This window comes from Microdochium trichocladiopsis, assembly GCF_020744255.1.
Source record: "Microdochium trichocladiopsis strain MPI-CAGE-CH-0230 chromosome Unknown B0I36scaffold_6, whole genome shotgun sequence".
NCBI lineage: Eukaryota > Fungi > Ascomycota > Sordariomycetes > Xylariales > Microdochiaceae > Microdochium > Microdochium trichocladiopsis.
Window position 1 is genome coordinate 3,116,800 of NW_025763549.1, and position 16,683 is coordinate 3,133,482.

At 58.5% G+C, this 16,683-nt stretch overlaps 8 protein-coding genes across 8 annotated transcripts; 3 read left to right on the forward strand and 5 right to left on the reverse strand.

The window, feature by feature from the left end:
* Window positions 1-230: 230 nt before the first annotated feature.
* B0I36DRAFT_291577 (endoglucanase 3) lies at window positions 231-1,834 on the forward strand. The gene is made up of 2 exons (XM_046151743.1): window positions 231-715; window positions 803-1,834. The coding sequence occupies exons 1-2, from the start codon at window positions 392-394 to the stop codon at window positions 1,604-1,606; spliced, it is 1,128 nt and encodes a 375-aa protein (XP_046012100.1). The 5' UTR covers window positions 231-391; the 3' UTR covers window positions 1,607-1,834.
* Window position 1,835: 1 nt separating this feature from the next.
* B0I36DRAFT_326388 (uncharacterized protein) lies at window positions 1,836-3,515 on the reverse strand. The gene has a single exon (XM_046154337.1). The coding sequence runs from the start codon at window positions 3,024-3,026 to the stop codon at window positions 1,977-1,979; it is 1,050 nt and encodes a 349-aa protein (XP_046012101.1). The 5' UTR covers window positions 3,027-3,515; the 3' UTR covers window positions 1,836-1,976.
* A 440-nt stretch (window positions 3,516-3,955) lies between these two features.
* Window positions 3,956-5,866, reverse strand: B0I36DRAFT_350624 (uncharacterized protein; the record flags this gene model as incomplete). Its single annotated transcript, XM_046156929.1, has 1 exon — window positions 3,956-5,866. One exon carries the CDS (start codon window positions 5,864-5,866, stop codon window positions 3,956-3,958), a length of 1,911 nt encoding a protein of 636 aa, XP_046012102.1.
* A 208-nt stretch (window positions 5,867-6,074) lies between these two features.
* Window positions 6,075-8,090, reverse strand: B0I36DRAFT_326389 (peptidase S8/S53 domain-containing protein). Its single transcript, XM_046154338.1, has 5 exons — window positions 7,748-8,090; window positions 7,493-7,678; window positions 7,248-7,420; window positions 6,639-7,178; window positions 6,075-6,575 (listed from the first exon to the last, which is right to left on the reverse strand). Exons 1-5 carry the CDS (start codon window positions 7,997-7,999, stop codon window positions 6,518-6,520), a joined length of 1,209 nt encoding a protein of 402 aa, XP_046012103.1. The 5' UTR covers window positions 8,000-8,090; the 3' UTR covers window positions 6,075-6,517.
* Window positions 8,091-9,684: 1,594 nt separating this feature from the next.
* Window positions 9,685-11,392, forward strand: B0I36DRAFT_385173 (uncharacterized protein). The gene is made up of 3 exons (XM_046161049.1): window positions 9,685-9,837; window positions 9,970-10,192; window positions 10,296-11,392. The coding sequence occupies exons 1-3, from the start codon at window positions 9,808-9,810 to the stop codon at window positions 10,898-10,900; spliced, it is 858 nt and encodes a 285-aa protein (XP_046012104.1). The 5' UTR covers window positions 9,685-9,807; the 3' UTR covers window positions 10,901-11,392.
* On the reverse strand, window positions 11,193-12,616 carry B0I36DRAFT_385174 (uncharacterized protein; the record flags this gene model as incomplete). The annotated part of the gene is made up of 2 exons (XM_046161050.1): window positions 11,193-12,237; window positions 12,312-12,616. 2 exons carry the CDS (start codon window positions 12,614-12,616, stop codon window positions 11,193-11,195), a joined length of 1,350 nt encoding a protein of 449 aa, XP_046012105.1.
* Window positions 12,617-14,123: 1,507 nt separating this feature from the next.
* B0I36DRAFT_326394 (uncharacterized protein) lies at window positions 14,124-15,425 on the forward strand. Its single transcript, XM_046154339.1, has 2 exons — window positions 14,124-14,367; window positions 14,448-15,425. The coding sequence occupies exons 1-2, from the start codon at window positions 14,241-14,243 to the stop codon at window positions 15,332-15,334; spliced, it is 1,014 nt and encodes a 337-aa protein (XP_046012106.1). The 5' UTR covers window positions 14,124-14,240; the 3' UTR covers window positions 15,335-15,425.
* B0I36DRAFT_350627 (uncharacterized protein) lies at window positions 15,419-16,652 on the reverse strand (the record flags this gene model as incomplete). Its single annotated transcript, XM_046156930.1, has 2 exons — window positions 15,419-15,718; window positions 15,798-16,652. The coding sequence occupies 2 exons, from the start codon at window positions 16,650-16,652 to the stop codon at window positions 15,419-15,421; spliced, it is 1,155 nt and encodes a 384-aa protein (XP_046012107.1).
* Window positions 16,653-16,683: the final 31 nt, after the last annotated feature.

Sequence of the window (16,683 nt, forward strand, 5' to 3'; positions counted from 1 at the left end):
CGCGGACGGCGGTCCATCTAGTCCGCTTCGAGCAGCACGGCCCGCGTGCCTCCGTGATGTCCGGGGGTGTAGTGGGACGCTGGCGGCCGGCACATATAGTGCTTTTGTGTGGGGACCAGGGCGACTACGACGCTCCGATGCCACGCGGGCGGCGAGCCGCCGCGGTGCCCAGAAGCGGCAAGGCCACGGCTCTATCTGGCCATTGGGTTTCTTCCAGGGAGGCGGGATCGACAATGTCCACCGATGTCATGGGTTGGAGGCAGGACAAGTATAAGTGCCGGATGCCCAGGCTTTGCAGAGGGAACTCGAGATTGTCCTCGCCAGGCCTCTCAACTGCTTTCCGTCCTCACTCCAGACAGACTTAGCAAGTAGTCAGTCACGAATCAGCACCATGCTGCAGAACCTCCTCCCCTTCATCGCCCTCTTGGGTACCGCGTCTGCTCAGGCCGCAGCCTGGCAGCAGTGTGGTGGCCAGGACTGGACGGGAGCCAAGACCTGTGTCTCTGGCTACAGCTGTGTCGCCGTCAACCAGTGGTACTCACAGTGCCAGCCTGGCGGCACTGGTGGTGGCGGCGGTGGCAATGGAGGCGGTAACGGCGGCGGCTCGGGCAAGTTTACCTTTATCGGCGCCAACGAGGCCGGAGCCGAGTTCGGCACTGCGTATCCCGGTGTAGAGGGCAAGGACTTTACCTTCCCTCTCCTGAGCACCATTTCTGTAAGTAGAGAGACCCTGGCTGAACACGCTGTCTCGCAAAAGGTCATGCGCAGGGACACCCAACTTACACGGCCACACTACACGCAGACACTCAGGTCGCAGGGCTACAACACGTTCCGTGTCCCCTTCGCCATGGAGCGCCTCTCCCCCGCGAGCGTCGGCGGCGCCTTCTCGGCTCCGTACCTCGCCAACCTGACGGCCGTGATCAACGGCATCACGTCGGCCGGCAGCTTCGCGATCCTCGACCCGCACAACTACGGCCGCTACAACGGGGCCATCATCACCGACACGGCCGCGTTCGGCACCTTCTGGCGCAACCTCGCGACCCAGTTCAAGTCCAACTCCAAGGTCATCTTTGACACCAACAACGAGTACCACGACATGGACCAGACGCTCGTCTTCAACCTCAACCAGGCCGCCATCACCAACATCCGCGCCGCGGGCGCCACCTCGCAGTACATCTTTGCCGAGGGCAACTCGTGGTCCGGCGCCTGGCACTGGGCCGAGACCAACGACAACCTCAAGGGCCTGACCGACCCCAACAACAAGCTCGTCTACGAGATGCACCAGTACCTCGACACGGACGGCTCCGGCACCTCGACGGCCTGCGTCTCTGGCACCATCGGCGCCGAGCGCCTCGCCACGGCCACCACCTGGCTGCGCAACAACAAGAAGGTCGGCGTGATCGGCGAGTTCGCCGGCGGCGCCAACGACAACTGCAAGGCCGCCGTCAAGTCCCTGCTCGACCACGTCAAGGCCAACAGCGACGTCTGGCTCGGCGCCATCTGGTGGGCCGCCGGCCCCTGGTGGGGTGACTACATCTACAACTTTGAGCCGACGGCCGGCGTTGGCTACACTGCGTACAACTCGCTGCTCAAGTCGTATGCTTGAAGGGGGTGACTTCGGAACTGATTGACGCCTGACGCGGGTTACAAGGAGGTTGCTGCAGGCTCATATGCTGCGGTGACGTGGGTGGAGAAAGCTAGGCGGGAAAATATACGGTGTCAGAAGTACATTTACTTTGTCGCTTTCGTTGTGCATAGTTTAACTATACATTTTTGCCCAGGACAAGCCATGACCTATACATAAATCTCACAACATTCTTCACGCTCCTGAATTATGCCGCCTGCAGTGAAGACCCGAACCGGGTAGCCTGTGCCTACTATGGCGAACACATGTCGACCTCCCGATCACGACAAAACAATTGTAAAACTCCTACCAACCAGTCCCGTGGACAAACGAGATTGTCTACCAAGCTCCATCAGGCAGTGAGACTGAGCAGCACCGCGGTGCCCAGCCTCCCAATCGTCGTCCCTCCGCCCGAGGAGTGCATCCGCGCGCGCCTCTCGATCTCAATGACCGCCGACGCGAGGACCTCCTGGACCTGCCCCTCGTCCATGGTGGCACCTTGCACCTCGTTTATCTCGAACTGCCCATCGGTGAACTTCCAGGTATGCTGGCCAAGGATCTTCTGCGGTTTCTGCTCCTTATTCGCCCCGCCGCCCTGCTTCTCGTCACTCAATTCCTGGTCGTCGCTGGCATTACTACCATGGCCACCGCCGCCGCCGCCGTCGCCGGCAGCTACCCCGGCAATCTCTTTCCTGAGTACACGACAGAGCACCTTACTCCGATCGAGCTCCCCGTCCTGCTTCACAGTATACAAACACAAGACGTTCCTCAACCCACCGCCTCCCGCACCCACCTCTCGGCCGCCCTTATCACCATATCCCTCCTCCTTGACCACCGCCGTACCACCAGCACGCGCAAAACTAGCAGAAGCCGCCTGCACGTCAGACCTCCAATCGAGCTTCCCTCCCAGGCCCGTGGCCGAGACGAACTGCCGGTCCATCGCGTACTTGTGGCTGTTGAGCACGACGTCGGACCGCAGCGACAGGGTCTCGTGGCATTTCACCGTGCCGATGATGTTGGATGCCGTGCTGGCCCCGCGGTCGTTCTGGCTGGTCCTGTTTGCTCTGCTGTCGCTTGTTGTTGTTGCTCCGATGGTGCTGCCACCTCCGATGACGTCACTGGGCGGTGGTGTTGGTGTAGTATGAGTTCCGCTGCGACCCGCGGGTCCGGGTAAGGGGACGGGGAGAGAAGCGGCGGGCGCGGCGCCGGCGTAGATGGTCATGCTCTTGGGCCCGCTGGTGCGACCGCCGGCGCGGGTGTGGTGGGCGGTTGCGGCGGGGTGGGTGACGATGGTCATGAAGATGTTGTGGCTGTCGTCCAGGTGCGCACCGGTGCCAGCGCTGATGGATGCGGGGCCCTCATTCTTGTTGTTCTGCGGCGGGGGTTGGCTGTGATAATCCATGTCCCGCGCTCGTCCTTGTGGAAGGGATACACACGAGGGCTTGTCATTGCGTCCTCTCCGGTATCAGGCGTTGGTCGTTGTGGCTGTGTTGCTTTTGGCTGAGAGCAGAGGGCTGTAGGTATGTTTTGCTAGCCTTTACTGTGGAACTGCGCTTCGGACACAGTGCTCCAGAGGCTCCAGCTCTTCAAGTGACGCTTCTCATCCTTGGCCAGGCAGCGAGTTCTTATAATCGGCAAGAGCACCATCGACAGCCCACCAGGCGATGCGCGAAGCTCTTCTCCCACATGACTTCGTGCCGCTGCCAACATCGTTGCTGCACCAACAAAAGTGCACATTCGTGCTTGCATAGCCTCGATTGCCCCAGAATGGGAAATCCGCGCTCACGCAGTCCCACCAATCACGGGGATAGCTTGACCACAAAGCATGTGGAGCCGACATTTCAAAGTGTTTGCCTGGTCTCCTCCGTAGAACATCTGGTCCTTGTCTGAGCAACACAGATGATCCTGGAACCCCCTCCGGTAAGCACCGGGCCCGCGAACGACTTGGGTCTCGGGACCATTTTCAACGTAGTATCCACCTCTATGCACGTGAACAGCTCCGTGTCTGTCTAGATAGACTTAGTGCTGATCGTGCAGATCTACATAACGGAAGAGTGTGTGCCCAGTACGGCTTGTGATTGTAATACTCCATTGGTTGGGCCAGAGGGTAGTGTCATGCCAGAGGGTAGTGTCATGGGTGACATGAAGAAGCTGCTCGGAACGGCGCCTCTCATATTGAATTGGTGTTGAGCTTGGTGATTACCTCAACTGCACAGGGCTTGTGCCCGATGTGATGAGCAAACATGCGGATCCAAGCATCCGTATCAGCGCGGGTACCCGCTTGGCGGGTTTATGACCTGGTCGAGACGAAAGGACGCGTGTGGGCGGCCACTATGTTTCCCTCTTCGACAGCCGCTCGTAAGCATTGGCTCCTTCCGTGCTCACGCACTTCTCCAGAAGCCTGTCACTGTACTTGCTGTCTCCAATCTCAGCGAACAGTCTGCGCAGCTCGTCCGTAGGACGCCAGTCCTGGGTATCCCACAGCAGTCGCCTTCTACCAACATCCTCGGCAAGATCAGGATCCCGGTACCAGCCTTCGTGCCTGCGCTGAGATCGCCTGCCGGCTTGTAACCACTGGACCCCCCAAGCGCGCCGGGCATGCAAGGTCTTCGTGCCGTCCTCGGACGTTGCAGAACCGGGGATACAGGAGTACAGATCGGCCTGCTGGAGCTTGGGCATGGAGGAGGCGCAAGCCCTCGCGAACGCTGCCAGACAGAGAGTCAGAGAGCCGTCCTGGTCGGCCAGCACGGGGCCGGCATCGTGGCTAGGATCGACGTAGTCTTGCCCGCGGGTAGTAAACGCGGCGGTCTCGGCGTCTCGGATGGCCTTGGGTGAATGGTTTTGGCGGCTGTCATCCCCGAAATCAGCAACCTGTGGAGGGCGGTTGGCAATTTCCTGGTGGTATCCCGGAGGCTCCTCGTCTTCTGTGCTCAGCGCCCACCCGGCCTCTACTAGCCGCCGCCGCGTACTCTCGTCGTCGCTGTTCGTGCCCGTGACGAAGTACAAGCCCCCGGCAGGTTTGCGGGCTTCGAACCGCACGCCGAATATCTCCAACGACGGCCAGCATCTTACCGAGTCCCCTGGTATGCTCCTGGACGCTTCCATCCCGCCGAGCAAGTCACCGTCGCCGCCGTGTCTCTGCAGTTGTCCGCCTCGCCACAGGCGCGGAGGCAGGAACAGTGAAGCGTCAAACATGCCGCCAAGATCAACGGACTTGAGTGCTGGCAGCCTTGACAGTGTGCGGCGCAGCGCACTGCTGAGGAGGTCGTACTCGACTGCTGTCGTCGGCTCACAGTCTTCGTCGTGGTCATCGTCCGTGGAAATCGGGTTCAGACTGCCCCATGCAAAGTTCGCCGCCCACGGAAGCGGGTCGCCCATCCACAGGAGCAGCCGTTCCAGCTTCTCCAGCCCGGGGACGACCTCCTCCACAGCCCTGGTAAACAACGCCCGCTGCTGGCGCCAAATGCTAAGATACTTTATGTTCCACATGTTGAGCCGCCAGCTCACCGTGACCAAGTTTGGCATCCTGGCCGCCATGCGCAGCATGACGTGGTCGCCAAGGTTGCGCGAGAACATGCTTTTGCCGAAGGTCCCGATGATGGGCACTGACGGAAGCTTTTCCGCGTCGAGCAGCTCCACATACGAGTATCGGTGGCGACACTTGTACAAGTCCACGATCGGGTCCGGGCGCCGGCCGCGGTGGAAGTAGTGGCGTGGCCGTTCCGCCGCGTCTGGGGGCAGCTTGCCGTCAGCGGCTCTGAGCACTTTATCACGCAGTCCGATTATTCTTGCTTCTGACCAGTGATGAAGGAACGGGTGGTCGGAGGTGGAGTACATGTCGGCCAGTTCCAGTGTCAGGAAATGGGGGTTGGGGTCGGCGTCTGTGGCTACTTGCCAGTGCTGCAGCATGCCGAAGAGGTCGTGGATCACCGCGCTGAAGGCGGCGTTGTTGGCTCGGCGGTCAGTCTCGTCCTCGAAAAGACGCCGCTCGTCGTCCGAATATGGTGGAAGAACAATGTTGAGCCGTAACACGTGGAGATACCGGCGGCGGCGCTGATTGTTGTGGATGATCTGCCTGAATTCATGGAAGTCTGTGGTTTCGAGCTTGATTTTGCGGAATGCCGACTTTTCAATGGTACTCTGCCATCGTCGAGATACTGTGGCTAGGGCAACACGCGCGGGCTTGTCGTCGTGCAAGCAGGACATGATGGCGTCCAGGACCTCCTGCGGCAGTATCTCCATATGGATTGATGTCGAGCATGAATCGTAAGCGCGAGTCCGTCGTAAAGGAAATGGAAGTGCACCTGGACGCCACGGCTCATGATGTTCGGAAGTAGTGGTTGTTGGTTGGGCACGCTGCTAACATTTACCCCTCACTTTGACCCGCATACGCCTGGCATTGATCGGCCTTAACGCGCTCCAAGTGAAATAAACTGATACTTGAATCATTGTCGTAGTATGTGAGGAGTTTCGTTTACATAATACACGCCGCCGCAATGCCAGTCATGCCTTCCACGCGCTCGATGGGCGACTCTTAGTTCCTGTCGGGCCACGGCTTGGTAGTCTTGCAAGTTGCGTATGTGCAACATAGGCACAGCCTCAGGGATAATCTTCTTGTTCGAAGCTCATTCTGCCAACTCTCCAAAAGGTTTGACACTGACTGACGTGCTTGTGTCCGCGCCTTTCTGTGCCATGCCAAGATATCATCTGGACCTCAGCTATTTTTCTCCAAGAGTTCTTGGCATAACAGATCACGAGAACAATCCAGGCTTTTGGAGCAAGTAGCTCCTTTTACTCAGTTCTGGCGACATTGCTTTTAATTAAGTTCTGGGCTATATACGGATTTTTCCAATGCGCAAGAGTAAGCAAAGAGCGGACGGCTTAGCCATCGAGTTAATATCTTCGCACCCTGTTGCGATAGTTGCAGTTGCGTCCGTATGTGGGCACATAACTGGTTGAAGAAGCGTTAGTCGGGTCCAGAGCAGTAGCACAGTGAATGATAAGAGTGACTTACGCAATGTGCGCCAACAGGTTCTTGGTGTTGGGCCCGAGGCTGGAAATCCGGCCCGGCAGCGCCGTCGACACGATGTAGTCACACGCGGAAGAGGGCGTGGTGGCGCCGAGACCGAGGTAGTACGCCATCAGCCCGGCAATGTGCGGCGTGGCCATCGAAGTTCCCGTGTTGTACCCGCTGCCACCACCAGGGAGCGTGCTGAGGATGCGCACGCCAGGCGCGTGGATGTCCACGTCGGGGCCGTAGTTGGAGAAGTAGCCGGCCGTGTCGGTGATGTCGGTCGCGCCGACGGTGCAGGCGCCCGGGTAGCGAGCCGGCGATACCGTGGACGCGTCGACAGCCAGGCCAGTAGACCGGTCTCCGTTGCCGGCGGCCACGGCGAGGCCCAGGCCGGCGTTGACCAGCGCTGCGGCCGCGTTGTCGATGGCCTCGGAAACCTCGCCGCCCAGTGACATGTTGACGACGAAGCCCTTGGGGCATTGCGCAGCACGGGACTGGTAGTCGCCAAGGATGAAGTCCATCGCAGCAATGACGACGGAACTACATGGCGGAGATAGCATGTTAGGGTGCTGTACTGCCCTCCCGTTCGTAGCCAGGAGCTCGACTTACTTGTCGCTTTCACCGCTGGCGTTGAATACCTTGACCGCGAGAACGATGGCCTTTTTGGCTACGCCGTACGTCTTGGAGGCGATGGTGCCGGAGACGTGGGTGCCGTGGCCGTGCACATCGTTCGGGTCGTTGTCGATCGTGTTGGCGACAAGGAACGCGCGACCCTCAAACTCCTGTGGAGGTTGCATTGATTAGACCAAGATCCGGGTGCCAGGGACGAGTTGCATCGCAAGGTCCCCTCTTACCGGGTGGGTAACGTCAACGCCAGTGTCAATGACGTACACGCAAGCGCCTGCCCCGGCGGTGCTGTCGTAGTTGTACGTCGTGGAGCCCGTGCCATTGCTCGACAGGCGAGCAATGCCCCATGGAGCGCCCGTCTGCGTCACCGGGGTGGCGATGGACATCTTGTGCTCCTTCTCGATAAACGCAACCTGGGCACCGTGTCAGTAACTCCGGCTCTTCTCGCCGAGAGCTGTGGCTGGACAGGCTGGGTTCCTCACCTCTGGGTGAAGGCGCAGCGCCTCGAGGTCGTCGGCGTCCAGAGTCGCAGTGAAGGCGCCGATGTTGGGGAACTCGACGTCGGCATCGGGCTTTACGGCGTCGATACCCATCTCGTTAGGCGCGCCCTCCTTCATCTTGACAATGTACTTGTCGCCGGTCGCGCCGCGAGGCACGTGGAGTGGAGCACGCGTGTCCTCGAAAGGGGCGGCCAGGACCAGCGGCAGGAGGCCGAGAAGAACTGCAGAACGCATGGTGGTGGTAGACGCTCGCGTGACGAGTCGAAGTGTTGAAAATAACGAGTGTCGGCTCAGAGCAGCGTAAAACGAGTGATGCCACTGCTGATGACCGCAGAAGAGGGGAACGGCCCAGTCGTGGGGAGGCTGGAACTGTTTTAAGTAACCTCGAGCAACGGGCAGGGATTCAGCGGCCGGGGAGGACGTTGAGGCTTGCTAGTATCAGTCAGACCTGGCGCCATTGTGTGGGAAAAGCGCAATCTAGCCCTGCAGGAACCAGGAACAATACCATGCAGCTAGACCCTAGCGGCTGACAGCTTCCAATGAGTGCTGGGGAACCCGCGCCCGGCGACTGCTGACTTCAGGGGTTGCAGGCGGCTAACCTCGAAAGGTCAGCTAGCGTCCCCACGAGGGGGTGTCCTCATCTGCCGATACGGCTTTTGGCACAAGAGGATCGTATGCTTGATGCCATTTGAGCCTTGCCGGTGACGTGAACTGGGTCGCCTTCCGTTGCTCCCTCAGTTCCACGGCAGTTCCGTGCTCCTGTCAGCAGGCAGGCTCTCGTTGTGCTGTCGGACGGCATCCTGGCAACAACGGGCTCCTGGCGCTGTGATGCATGAATAATGCAGGAATTTCCGCTGCAGCCAGATCCTGCGCCGCATCCTCGACCGACACACGCCACTTGCAGGGATGATTACAGCCAGAGTCCCCACCCTTGCCGTGCCGGGCTGGGGGCCAAGCTCGAAAACGCCAATGCTGCCATGGTCAAGCCTCCCGCTCCTCGCCGCTGGCTCTCTCCGCATGCATGCCCTGGTGTATAGGCCTCCACTGCTTGAGATCTGCGGATCGCCCTGCCGCCATGTGACTCTAGAAGCACTGATGGGCTTTGATGATTCGGCATCAAGGCCTGATTCAAGTGCTCTCTCTCTACGTTGTGTTCATGCTGAATGCACCCCGTGGCGTCGATTGGGGTGAAAACAAAGGTCTCGAAGGTCTCCTGCGGATCCGCAGGAAATACCACTTTAATATGTGTCACATCCAAAGACTTCTTTAGTGGTCCAATGATAACGCTCCTCCAAGGCGGCATTATTAGTATATTACTCCGCATGAGACTGACCAAGCCATTCCGTGCGTTAATGGCGCCCATTTCCTCACTACCTGAACTCCAATGAGGGAGAACGAGGGAAATGTATGAGGGACAGTATCAGTTCGTGGGGGCTTGTAAAACTTCCGATGAAAGTGAAGAAAGCACAAATCCTCGCGATGGGGAGTTGTGGCAGAGTTTGCTGCAGAGCCACAATGCGCAACCATCAATCGGTCTGCAGCACCTCCACTGGGCACTGACGGTATATGTATGTCTTGCTGCCGTGGCATGTGGTTGCAGGCGTCGGCCAAGATGTGCTATTGGCCGTGCCTGCGAACTAGAGTTGCGTCCCATCTTGCAGGCAAGCCAGCCAAGTGTACAGGTATGCCGTGTGGACCCTGCTCAGGTGATTCAATGTGACTCCCTCCACGACCAGAGCCTGACGAGCTGAAAGCTGCACGCTTTCGGGGGCTGCTCTCGGCGGCGGGAAGCGCCGAAGTATCTCCCAGCCGCACTCTCCACAGCCAAGCATCTCCGCTCTCAGCCGTTCTGGGCCTGTCTCCCCTCAGTCTTCGGCGCAGCTTCTCTCTTTTCTTCTGCCATGCCATCACTTCAAAGTCTCGCCGTGCCCCCGCACACCTTGTCACGTAAATCGTATCATTCTACTTAGCCACAAGGCAACCCTCAACCTGCAACCTGCAAGCCCATACACTCTGCCCTCGCCGGAGTGACAAACAACAATATGGATCTCACGATACTGTATCCATGCACGGTGAGTCTCTCCATCCTAGGCGCCCACAAGCCTCCCCTCCTGCCCCGCAGGCTGCATGTCGCGCGTTACTTTCTGTCGAAAGCCGCCCGACGGCCCCCCGATATGTCTCAGTCACTGACGTCAGACGACCAGAAACAATGCAGCCAAGCGGGCCAGACGTCCTGCTCGAGCACGAGCAGCCCGGCCTGCCAATGCTCGGCGACCGACGCTGTCAAGGAGAGCATGTGTTGCGCGCAGTCGGTGTGTGACGCGTCCACGTACTCGATCCTCCAGACATACGTGATAGCGTACTGCGATGTCTTCAATGTGAACCTTGGATACGTGCGGAATCTAGATTGTCGCGATGCTGCGAATGGTGGGTAACTACTGAGGCTTCACAGCCAAGATGAGCGACAATGGGCGGATTATCCGTCATGATTCATGTTGCGCGCGACTGACTTGACACTTCATCCTCACAGGCACCGACGGCTCGACGAACAACACGACCACGAACAACACCTCATCCGGGTCTTCATCCGGGTCCTCATCGCGCGGAGGCTTGAGCACCGCCATGATCGGCGGCATAGCGGGCGGCATTGCCGGCGCGCTTCTCCTCGGCGGCCTGGCCGTATGGCTTTGCATGCGCAGCAGGCGGCCGCGGCAAGCACAATGGCAACAACAACCATACGGCGTGGTCCCTCAACAACCAGGCGGGAGCGGCCCACCACCGCCATTCCCCCAAATGGCAGTCCCAGGCGCTGTGGCTTCGCCAGTTTACACCGGTGGCAGTGGATACACTGCACTCCCTACGCAGCCGGTCATGTCGGAACTGGCGGGGAAGCCGGCGGCGGCGGCGGCAATTTCATCGTACCCCGTAGCCAACACGTTGCAGAAGCCCATGTCTGCGCCAATAGCACCAGTCTCGCCAGTCTCGCCGCAGGGGCACACAGGAGTAGGTCAGCCGGCGTATGGTCAGGGCTATGCTCCTCCATATCAGCAGCATTTTGTGCAGTCGGCAGAGCTGGAAAACACTGCGCCTGGGCCGAGGGAACTTGATGGGAATGCTGGTTCACCGAGACGATGAGCAAATTGATATTTGTCCCACTGAAATATGTACTGTTGTTGACAAGACTAAGATCATACTAATTTAAGCCTAATGTGAACAAAAACCATATTCTGTACATCTGCCGATGCGCACTTTCGGGAGGAAAAGAGTGGGCAGTTGGGAATTGGAAAGCTTCCTTAACGAACCTTCACTAGCTCAATCCGGGACTCGAACAGGAGTCCAGTCGATGAATGCATTGGCTTCAACCAAAACCACTGCATGTGTTGCCTGCGTCATAGCGTGCTTTGCGGAATATGGACAAGTTCACCACTCAAACAAGCCTGATCACTGTCGAGATTTGCTGGGGCCAATCGTGAATATTGCCGCCCTCGCAATGCGCCCATGCGAAGCCCACCCGGCGATAACATTGCAGAACATTACCCTGGGTGCCGTCATTAGAATTAAACTTGTGCTCACTGATGGATGCTCCTCGTGTAACGTCGTTGTTTTCGTCGACTGGCTTCAGCATCATGACTGCGAGAACGTGTGATTTGATTTCGCGCTCGGCTTCGCGGCTTTGCAGGACCAAACATGGGTATGTTCCGGGCGGCTGAGTGTCGGACTCGCTACCGCAATGATATGTGCCATCATCCATCAAATCTAGTGGCGCAACCACGGGGTCTCGCTTGCCGCTGAACGTCAGGGAAAGCACTGGCCCGCGAAGGTCGAGATGACCTCGCTTCAAGGCTGATACGAGCGGTTGTCCTTCCCAGCGGATATCTGTGGCCACAAGCTGAGTGTGGTCTTTCCACGGGTCTGACGTTTCTCGTATTCGTGGACACATGTCGTTTTCATGGTGCTGGTCCACTGGATAGGAACTTGACAGCCAAGTCCACGACGGCAAGCCCTTGATCATTGTCTTGGGATCCTGCCGATCTTCGAAGAGGGTGGAAGACGCGACCCAGCTAAGGTCAGTGCAGAGCGTCTCAGCCCAGCAGCCGAGGAGGTGCGTATAGCCAACCTCCCTGGTGATAGCTTGCACGATGCCAGATAGTGCGGCGAGCCGGTCCAGAGGTACAGAGACATCCCGGTGAGAGTAGCTGCTGATCCACCGGCGCCATGCCGTCATCACGATGTCGCCCCTCTCAGCATCACAGAAGTCACTGCTTGAGAGCAATTCCGGCAGGGTCCGGATGATACCGTCCGCCATAAATTCAGGCGGTCTGATGCCGGCCTCGATGCAGTACGCTGAGTTACACTGCCAGCGCAACTCGGGGGACGTGCAGTGGAGGACACGGCGAGAGAGGACGTGCTCCTGCAGCGTCCAGGCGCGTGTGTTAAGCTCGATAAACGACGTCCCTCCCCGGACCGCGAGGCTATAAAACGAAGACCGTACGCTCTATTCACCTTGCTGTTTCCTGGACTTGGAAGAAGGACCCGGCATGGCGACGGGTCATAGCTGCTCAATCTTGTGCCAAAGCTCTCGGTTTCCACAAAGCAGCCCTCCGCAATGCTGGCTGCGGCAGAGGCGGCAATTGTTAGTGCAGCATTGGCATAGACACTGTCCATGCGGCCAGCCTCGGCTTGCCAGTCGCCCAGGTCGTCTTGAATGATGCACAAGCTGTCAATCCAGATGTGCTGGATCCCCAGCGCCGAGCAGATCTCAATGGCCTCGCGAAAGGTGCGAGGTAGGCAGGGTTCGTAATCATACTTGCCTTCCATTCCCGTCTTTTCAATATACAGCGGAATCCCCATGCTGGAGTGAGAGTCAATGTTCGCCCTGGTGGTGCGTGGCATATCGACACCAGCCGCGAATCGCGCCCGAATGTCGTCTCGTTTGGTCACTGACGTAGGGCTGCCCCAGCAGTAGCTGAGAGCAGCGTATTTCATAATATTGCTCGAGTGATCGCACGTTACCAAGCGCACACGTGCGGTTCGCCTGTCTTGCATATCCTCAATCCGAAGGAGTCTTGTGGGCAGGATCTCGGGGGGCTTTGAGATCTCGGCACAATGCTGATGGCGCTGCTCGCAGGTATTCATCCATTGTCGGACCACGGCGTACTTCTCCTCGTGCGTCGGACCCTCAGTCCCACTTGTCCAAATGGCAGGCGCTCCAATATTGTCTGGCGCTAGGGCAGTCTGTCAATACGTAGACTCATCGAGAGATATTGCGTGGTGGGCGGCGGCAAAAGGGAAGGACACACACCTTCGACGGGACAGCACGCGACCAGGACCGAAAGACGGTACCTTGGTTCCCAGGAAGCACCAGTGAGCACGCCACAAATGGTGAACCATGATACCAGACATTCCTTGTTGTGATCGAAGAGGTCACTGTTGCTTTCAAATATCGTATGGTCGCCAGGTGTGACATACAAGTCTACGGTCGCTGCATCTAGGCCGGGACCGCTTGCCAGTAGCGCCTGGCACCTGGTGTCGGAACGCATGTAGAGAACATTGACGTGCAATGCGGCACAAATGCCACATCGATCAAGCTCGGCGCCTCTGACAAGCTCCGGCACCGTACATTTGCGAAAAAACTTGGGGTAGTCGAACCTCGTGTCCCCTGCCCACCCTGTTGGCCCCACGGGAAACAGTCGGGAGCATTGCGCACATAATGGCTGCGGGTCCGCTTTGTGGTCGTTGTTGTGCGTCATGGTGGAGCTGATGCACATCAACAAGAGAGAGAGCGAAGGATGATAACCCCTGCTGTACTCCCGCACTATGGAACTTATCAATGTTGTTGGCTTGGGATGCCAGCCTGGTCTGACGTGGCCAATGCTCCAAGCCATGCTGGGCAGCGTGGGCATGCGGCTGAAATATCCAAGACATTACAACTCCTGCTGATCTGTGAAGGCGAGGCAGACAGGCAAAAAAGCAAACTCATCTAGCTGAAGCGGTGAGTTCATAGGGTGCTTTGCTCTTTTTTCTCTGCACCGTCACTGATACCGCCACAAATGTTCCTCAACCCGGGCATCTTTGTCTGCCGACCGGCGGGGTGGCACCATGCCTGTAGGTGGCACAGCTCGACGTCACAACGGGGAGCACTGTTTGAGGCGGGCAACTGTCCTGCCCTGTTCCCACTCAGCCTGTCAAGGCATACCGCTGAACCGATAAGACGGGGCCGAGAAGTGTACAATGCCATTGATCGAAAGGCTATCTGCCACCCCTGCACGACCTGCTTGACGCTAATGCAGGCTGCTGAGGATCCTCTTTTCTCCCTGAACGACGTCCCTGATTTGTAAGATTCCAACAACAAGGCCAAGCAAGCTGAAATCTGCCTCGTGGGCAGCCAGCGCCCGAGACAGACACATGTCTCAGATTGTGCCATCAACTTTTGCAAAGGCCAACCACTGATCTACTCACGGCGGACCTCAGCAGCATGCATATATCCCTGCAGCCGATGAGGCAACAGGCCAGCTTGCGCAACGGCGATCGAGACTGGACGGGCGTCACGAGCGCGAAAGAGCGCAGGCGTCTGCAAAACCGGCTGAACCAGCGTGCCCTTTGTAAATTTTCTCCCGGAACCTGAACACAGGCACCGAGTTTGCCGTCATTGACAGCGCACAGGCTAATTCTAAAATCCCAGACGAGCGCAGGAAGATGCGAGGGACAAAGACTCTGGCCACCAAACAGGCACAGCCACGCTTCAATGCGGCCGACGTGTTCCCTGGTGACACTGAGGGCACTCGACTTCTGACGCGTATCTGCTTCCTCAACCACGAGGCGTCCCACCAGCAGACGATCAATCTCGCACGCCAGGCCTTGCACGAGTACCTGTCTAAGAGCTACGACCTGGGCCGGCTGGCCTCTCTCGTGCGTCTCAACGTCTTCTTCGCTTGGCAGGACAACGCGCGCATGTTAGGTTTCAGCGACATCTGGCTCTCCGAGGATATTGTCTCGCCTTTCTGCGCAGAAGTTGTCCTTCCAAGAGAGGCCGACTCTGCAAAACATGGCGGGGAAGTACATGGACAATATGACACGCTGCCCGTCGCTCTGCGCCCAACTCCGACACAGAAGAAGTTTCCACACCACCCGTGGGTCGACGTGATCCCGCATCCACAGCTAAGGGATAACATCATCGTGGCGCTGGCGCAGGGACGCAATGGGAGTGAAGTGGATGAGTTCGAGCTATGTCATGATTTGATCGAGGTTGTCGGTCCAACTGTCGAGCACAGTCCTGCTGGCTTTAAGCGCTCTTGTGAGCTGCCACCGTTATCAAACGCTGCAAGAGGGTCCGATTTGGCCCAGAAAGCATGGGATTACATCTCGCTTGTGCACGAGAGCGCCGAGATGAGCAGCAGACCACCGTCGCTTCTTGTATGGGAAAGCAGCCGGCCTTGCGAGACAAAAAGCTGGGAGGTCTCTGCTCAGTTTGTGCATAAATGGGGCTGGCTGTTGAGTGGTTGTGACGCCCTTCTGCAAGCTACCAATGTGTGGAGGAGAGCAAGAGGTGAGCAGGCCATAAAGTGGTAGTGTTTTGAACTGTCTACTTGCTATCACAATCCACAAGCCCTCTTGCTGCCAAAAGCTCTCCGCTCAAATCCATGACTATTCTATTCAAGCATCCTTGTTGACCAGGCAGAGCCTGTACCGTGCGTTGCCTGCCGCAATATCCTTGAGCGCCTCATTCGCGTCCTGCATGTCCCGTTCCTGAACCCACGGCTTGACCCCTTTCTCAACTGCGAGCTTGAACATGTCACGGATCTCAGCGGGCGAACCAATGAGGGACCCCGCGACATTGATCTTCTTCATCAGCATCGGCAGCGTCGGCACTTGGAGCTTCCCACCATCGGCGTTACCCAGTAGCACAAAAGTGCCACCGGGCTTGAGGAGAGTGATGTAGCTCTCGAGCTCCTCCTGTAATTTGAACACATCTTGAAGTTAGCATTGTTTCAAGTCAGTCAACAGAGGGGGGGGGGGCGCAGGCAAGACTGACACCGACGCTAGAGGCAGTGCAAAGGATGATATCCAGGCTCGCCTCCCTCTCCTTGATCGCATCCGCGTACCCATCTTCCAAAGTGGCCAGATACTCATCACATCCCAGTGCCATTGCGTCATCCTTCTTTCCCACAGACCGCGAGAAACCAAGGATGCGGTCCGCTCCCAGGGCCTTGGCCCAGAGCACGGCGAAGTGGCCCAACCCGCCGAGCCCAACCACGCCGACGGCTTTTCCGGGACCGCACCCGAAGCGCACCAGCGGGGAGTACGTCGTGATGCCGCCGCAGAGCATTGGCGCTGCATGCGCAGAGGGGAGCTCGGGGGGCAAGGGGAAGGTAAAGTGGCTCTTTGCGCGGAAGTGCGTCGCGTAGCCGCCCCTCGCGAGCGTGCCGTCGTAGTTCCGCCGTACACCATACGTCGGGACGATCTCTGGGCAGTACTGCTCCTGGCCGGTCGAGCAGGGGACACAGCCGCCCTGGTGACCATCGCCGGCCGCCGGGGCAGCGGATGCGGCCGTGTTCCAGTACGGAAAGGGGCGGTTCAGGCATGCGTCGCACTGGGCGCCAAAGCCTACGCGGTCGCCGATGGCGAATCTGTCCTTGGCCTTGGGGCCGACTCGGACGATGCGCCCTACGATCTCGTGGCCTACACACAGAGGATACTCGACGGGACCCCACACGCCGGTGAGCATGCCGTGGTCGGTGTGGCAGACGGCGCAGTGGGTGACGGCGATGTCGACGTCGTCGTCTTGGAAGGCACGGGGTGTAAAGGGACCCCATTGCATCTGGCCATCTGCAGCGGCGGCGGAGTGCCCGAGCCAGCCGTGGAACGTGTCGAGAGTGTCGTTGCTCATGATGAGAGAGGGTTTAGGCGAGAAGTATAAG

Coding starts and splice junctions, on each gene's coding strand:
- B0I36DRAFT_385173 (XM_046161049.1), top strand. CDS start 9,808: ATGGATCTCACGATACTGTATCCATGCACG. Junction 9,838..9,969: donor CGATACTGTATCCATGCACG/GTGAGTCTCTCC, acceptor TCAGACGACCAG/AAACAATGCAGCCAAGCGGG. Junction 10,193..10,295: donor TTGTCGCGATGCTGCGAATG/GTGGGTAACTAC, acceptor TCATCCTCACAG/GCACCGACGGCTCGACGAAC.
- B0I36DRAFT_326389 (XM_046154338.1), bottom strand. CDS start 7,999: ATGCGTTCTGCAGTTCTTCTCGGCCTCCTGCCGCTGGTCCTGGCCGCC. Junction 7,179..7,247: donor GCCAGCGGTGAAAGCGACAA/GTAAGTCGAGCT, acceptor TCCGCCATGTAG/TTCCGTCGTCATTGCTGCGA. Junction 6,576..6,638: donor AACCTGTTGGCGCACATTGC/GTAAGTCACTCT, acceptor TTCTTCAACCAG/TTATGTGCCCACATACGGAC.
- B0I36DRAFT_326394 (XM_046154339.1), top strand. CDS start 14,241: ATGCATATATCCCTGCAGCCGATGAGGCAACAGGCCAGCTTGCGCAAC. Junction 14,368..14,447: donor GCTGAACCAGCGTGCCCTTT/GTAAATTTTCTC, acceptor CTAAAATCCCAG/ACGAGCGCAGGAAGATGCGA.
- B0I36DRAFT_326388 (XM_046154337.1), bottom strand. CDS start 3,026: ATGGATTATCACAGCCAACCCCCGCCGCAGAACAACAAGAATGAGGGC.
- B0I36DRAFT_291577 (XM_046151743.1), top strand. CDS start 392: ATGCTGCAGAACCTCCTCCCCTTCATCGCCCTCTTGGGTACCGCGTCT. Junction 716..802: donor CTCTCCTGAGCACCATTTCT/GTAAGTAGAGAG, acceptor CACTACACGCAG/ACACTCAGGTCGCAGGGCTA.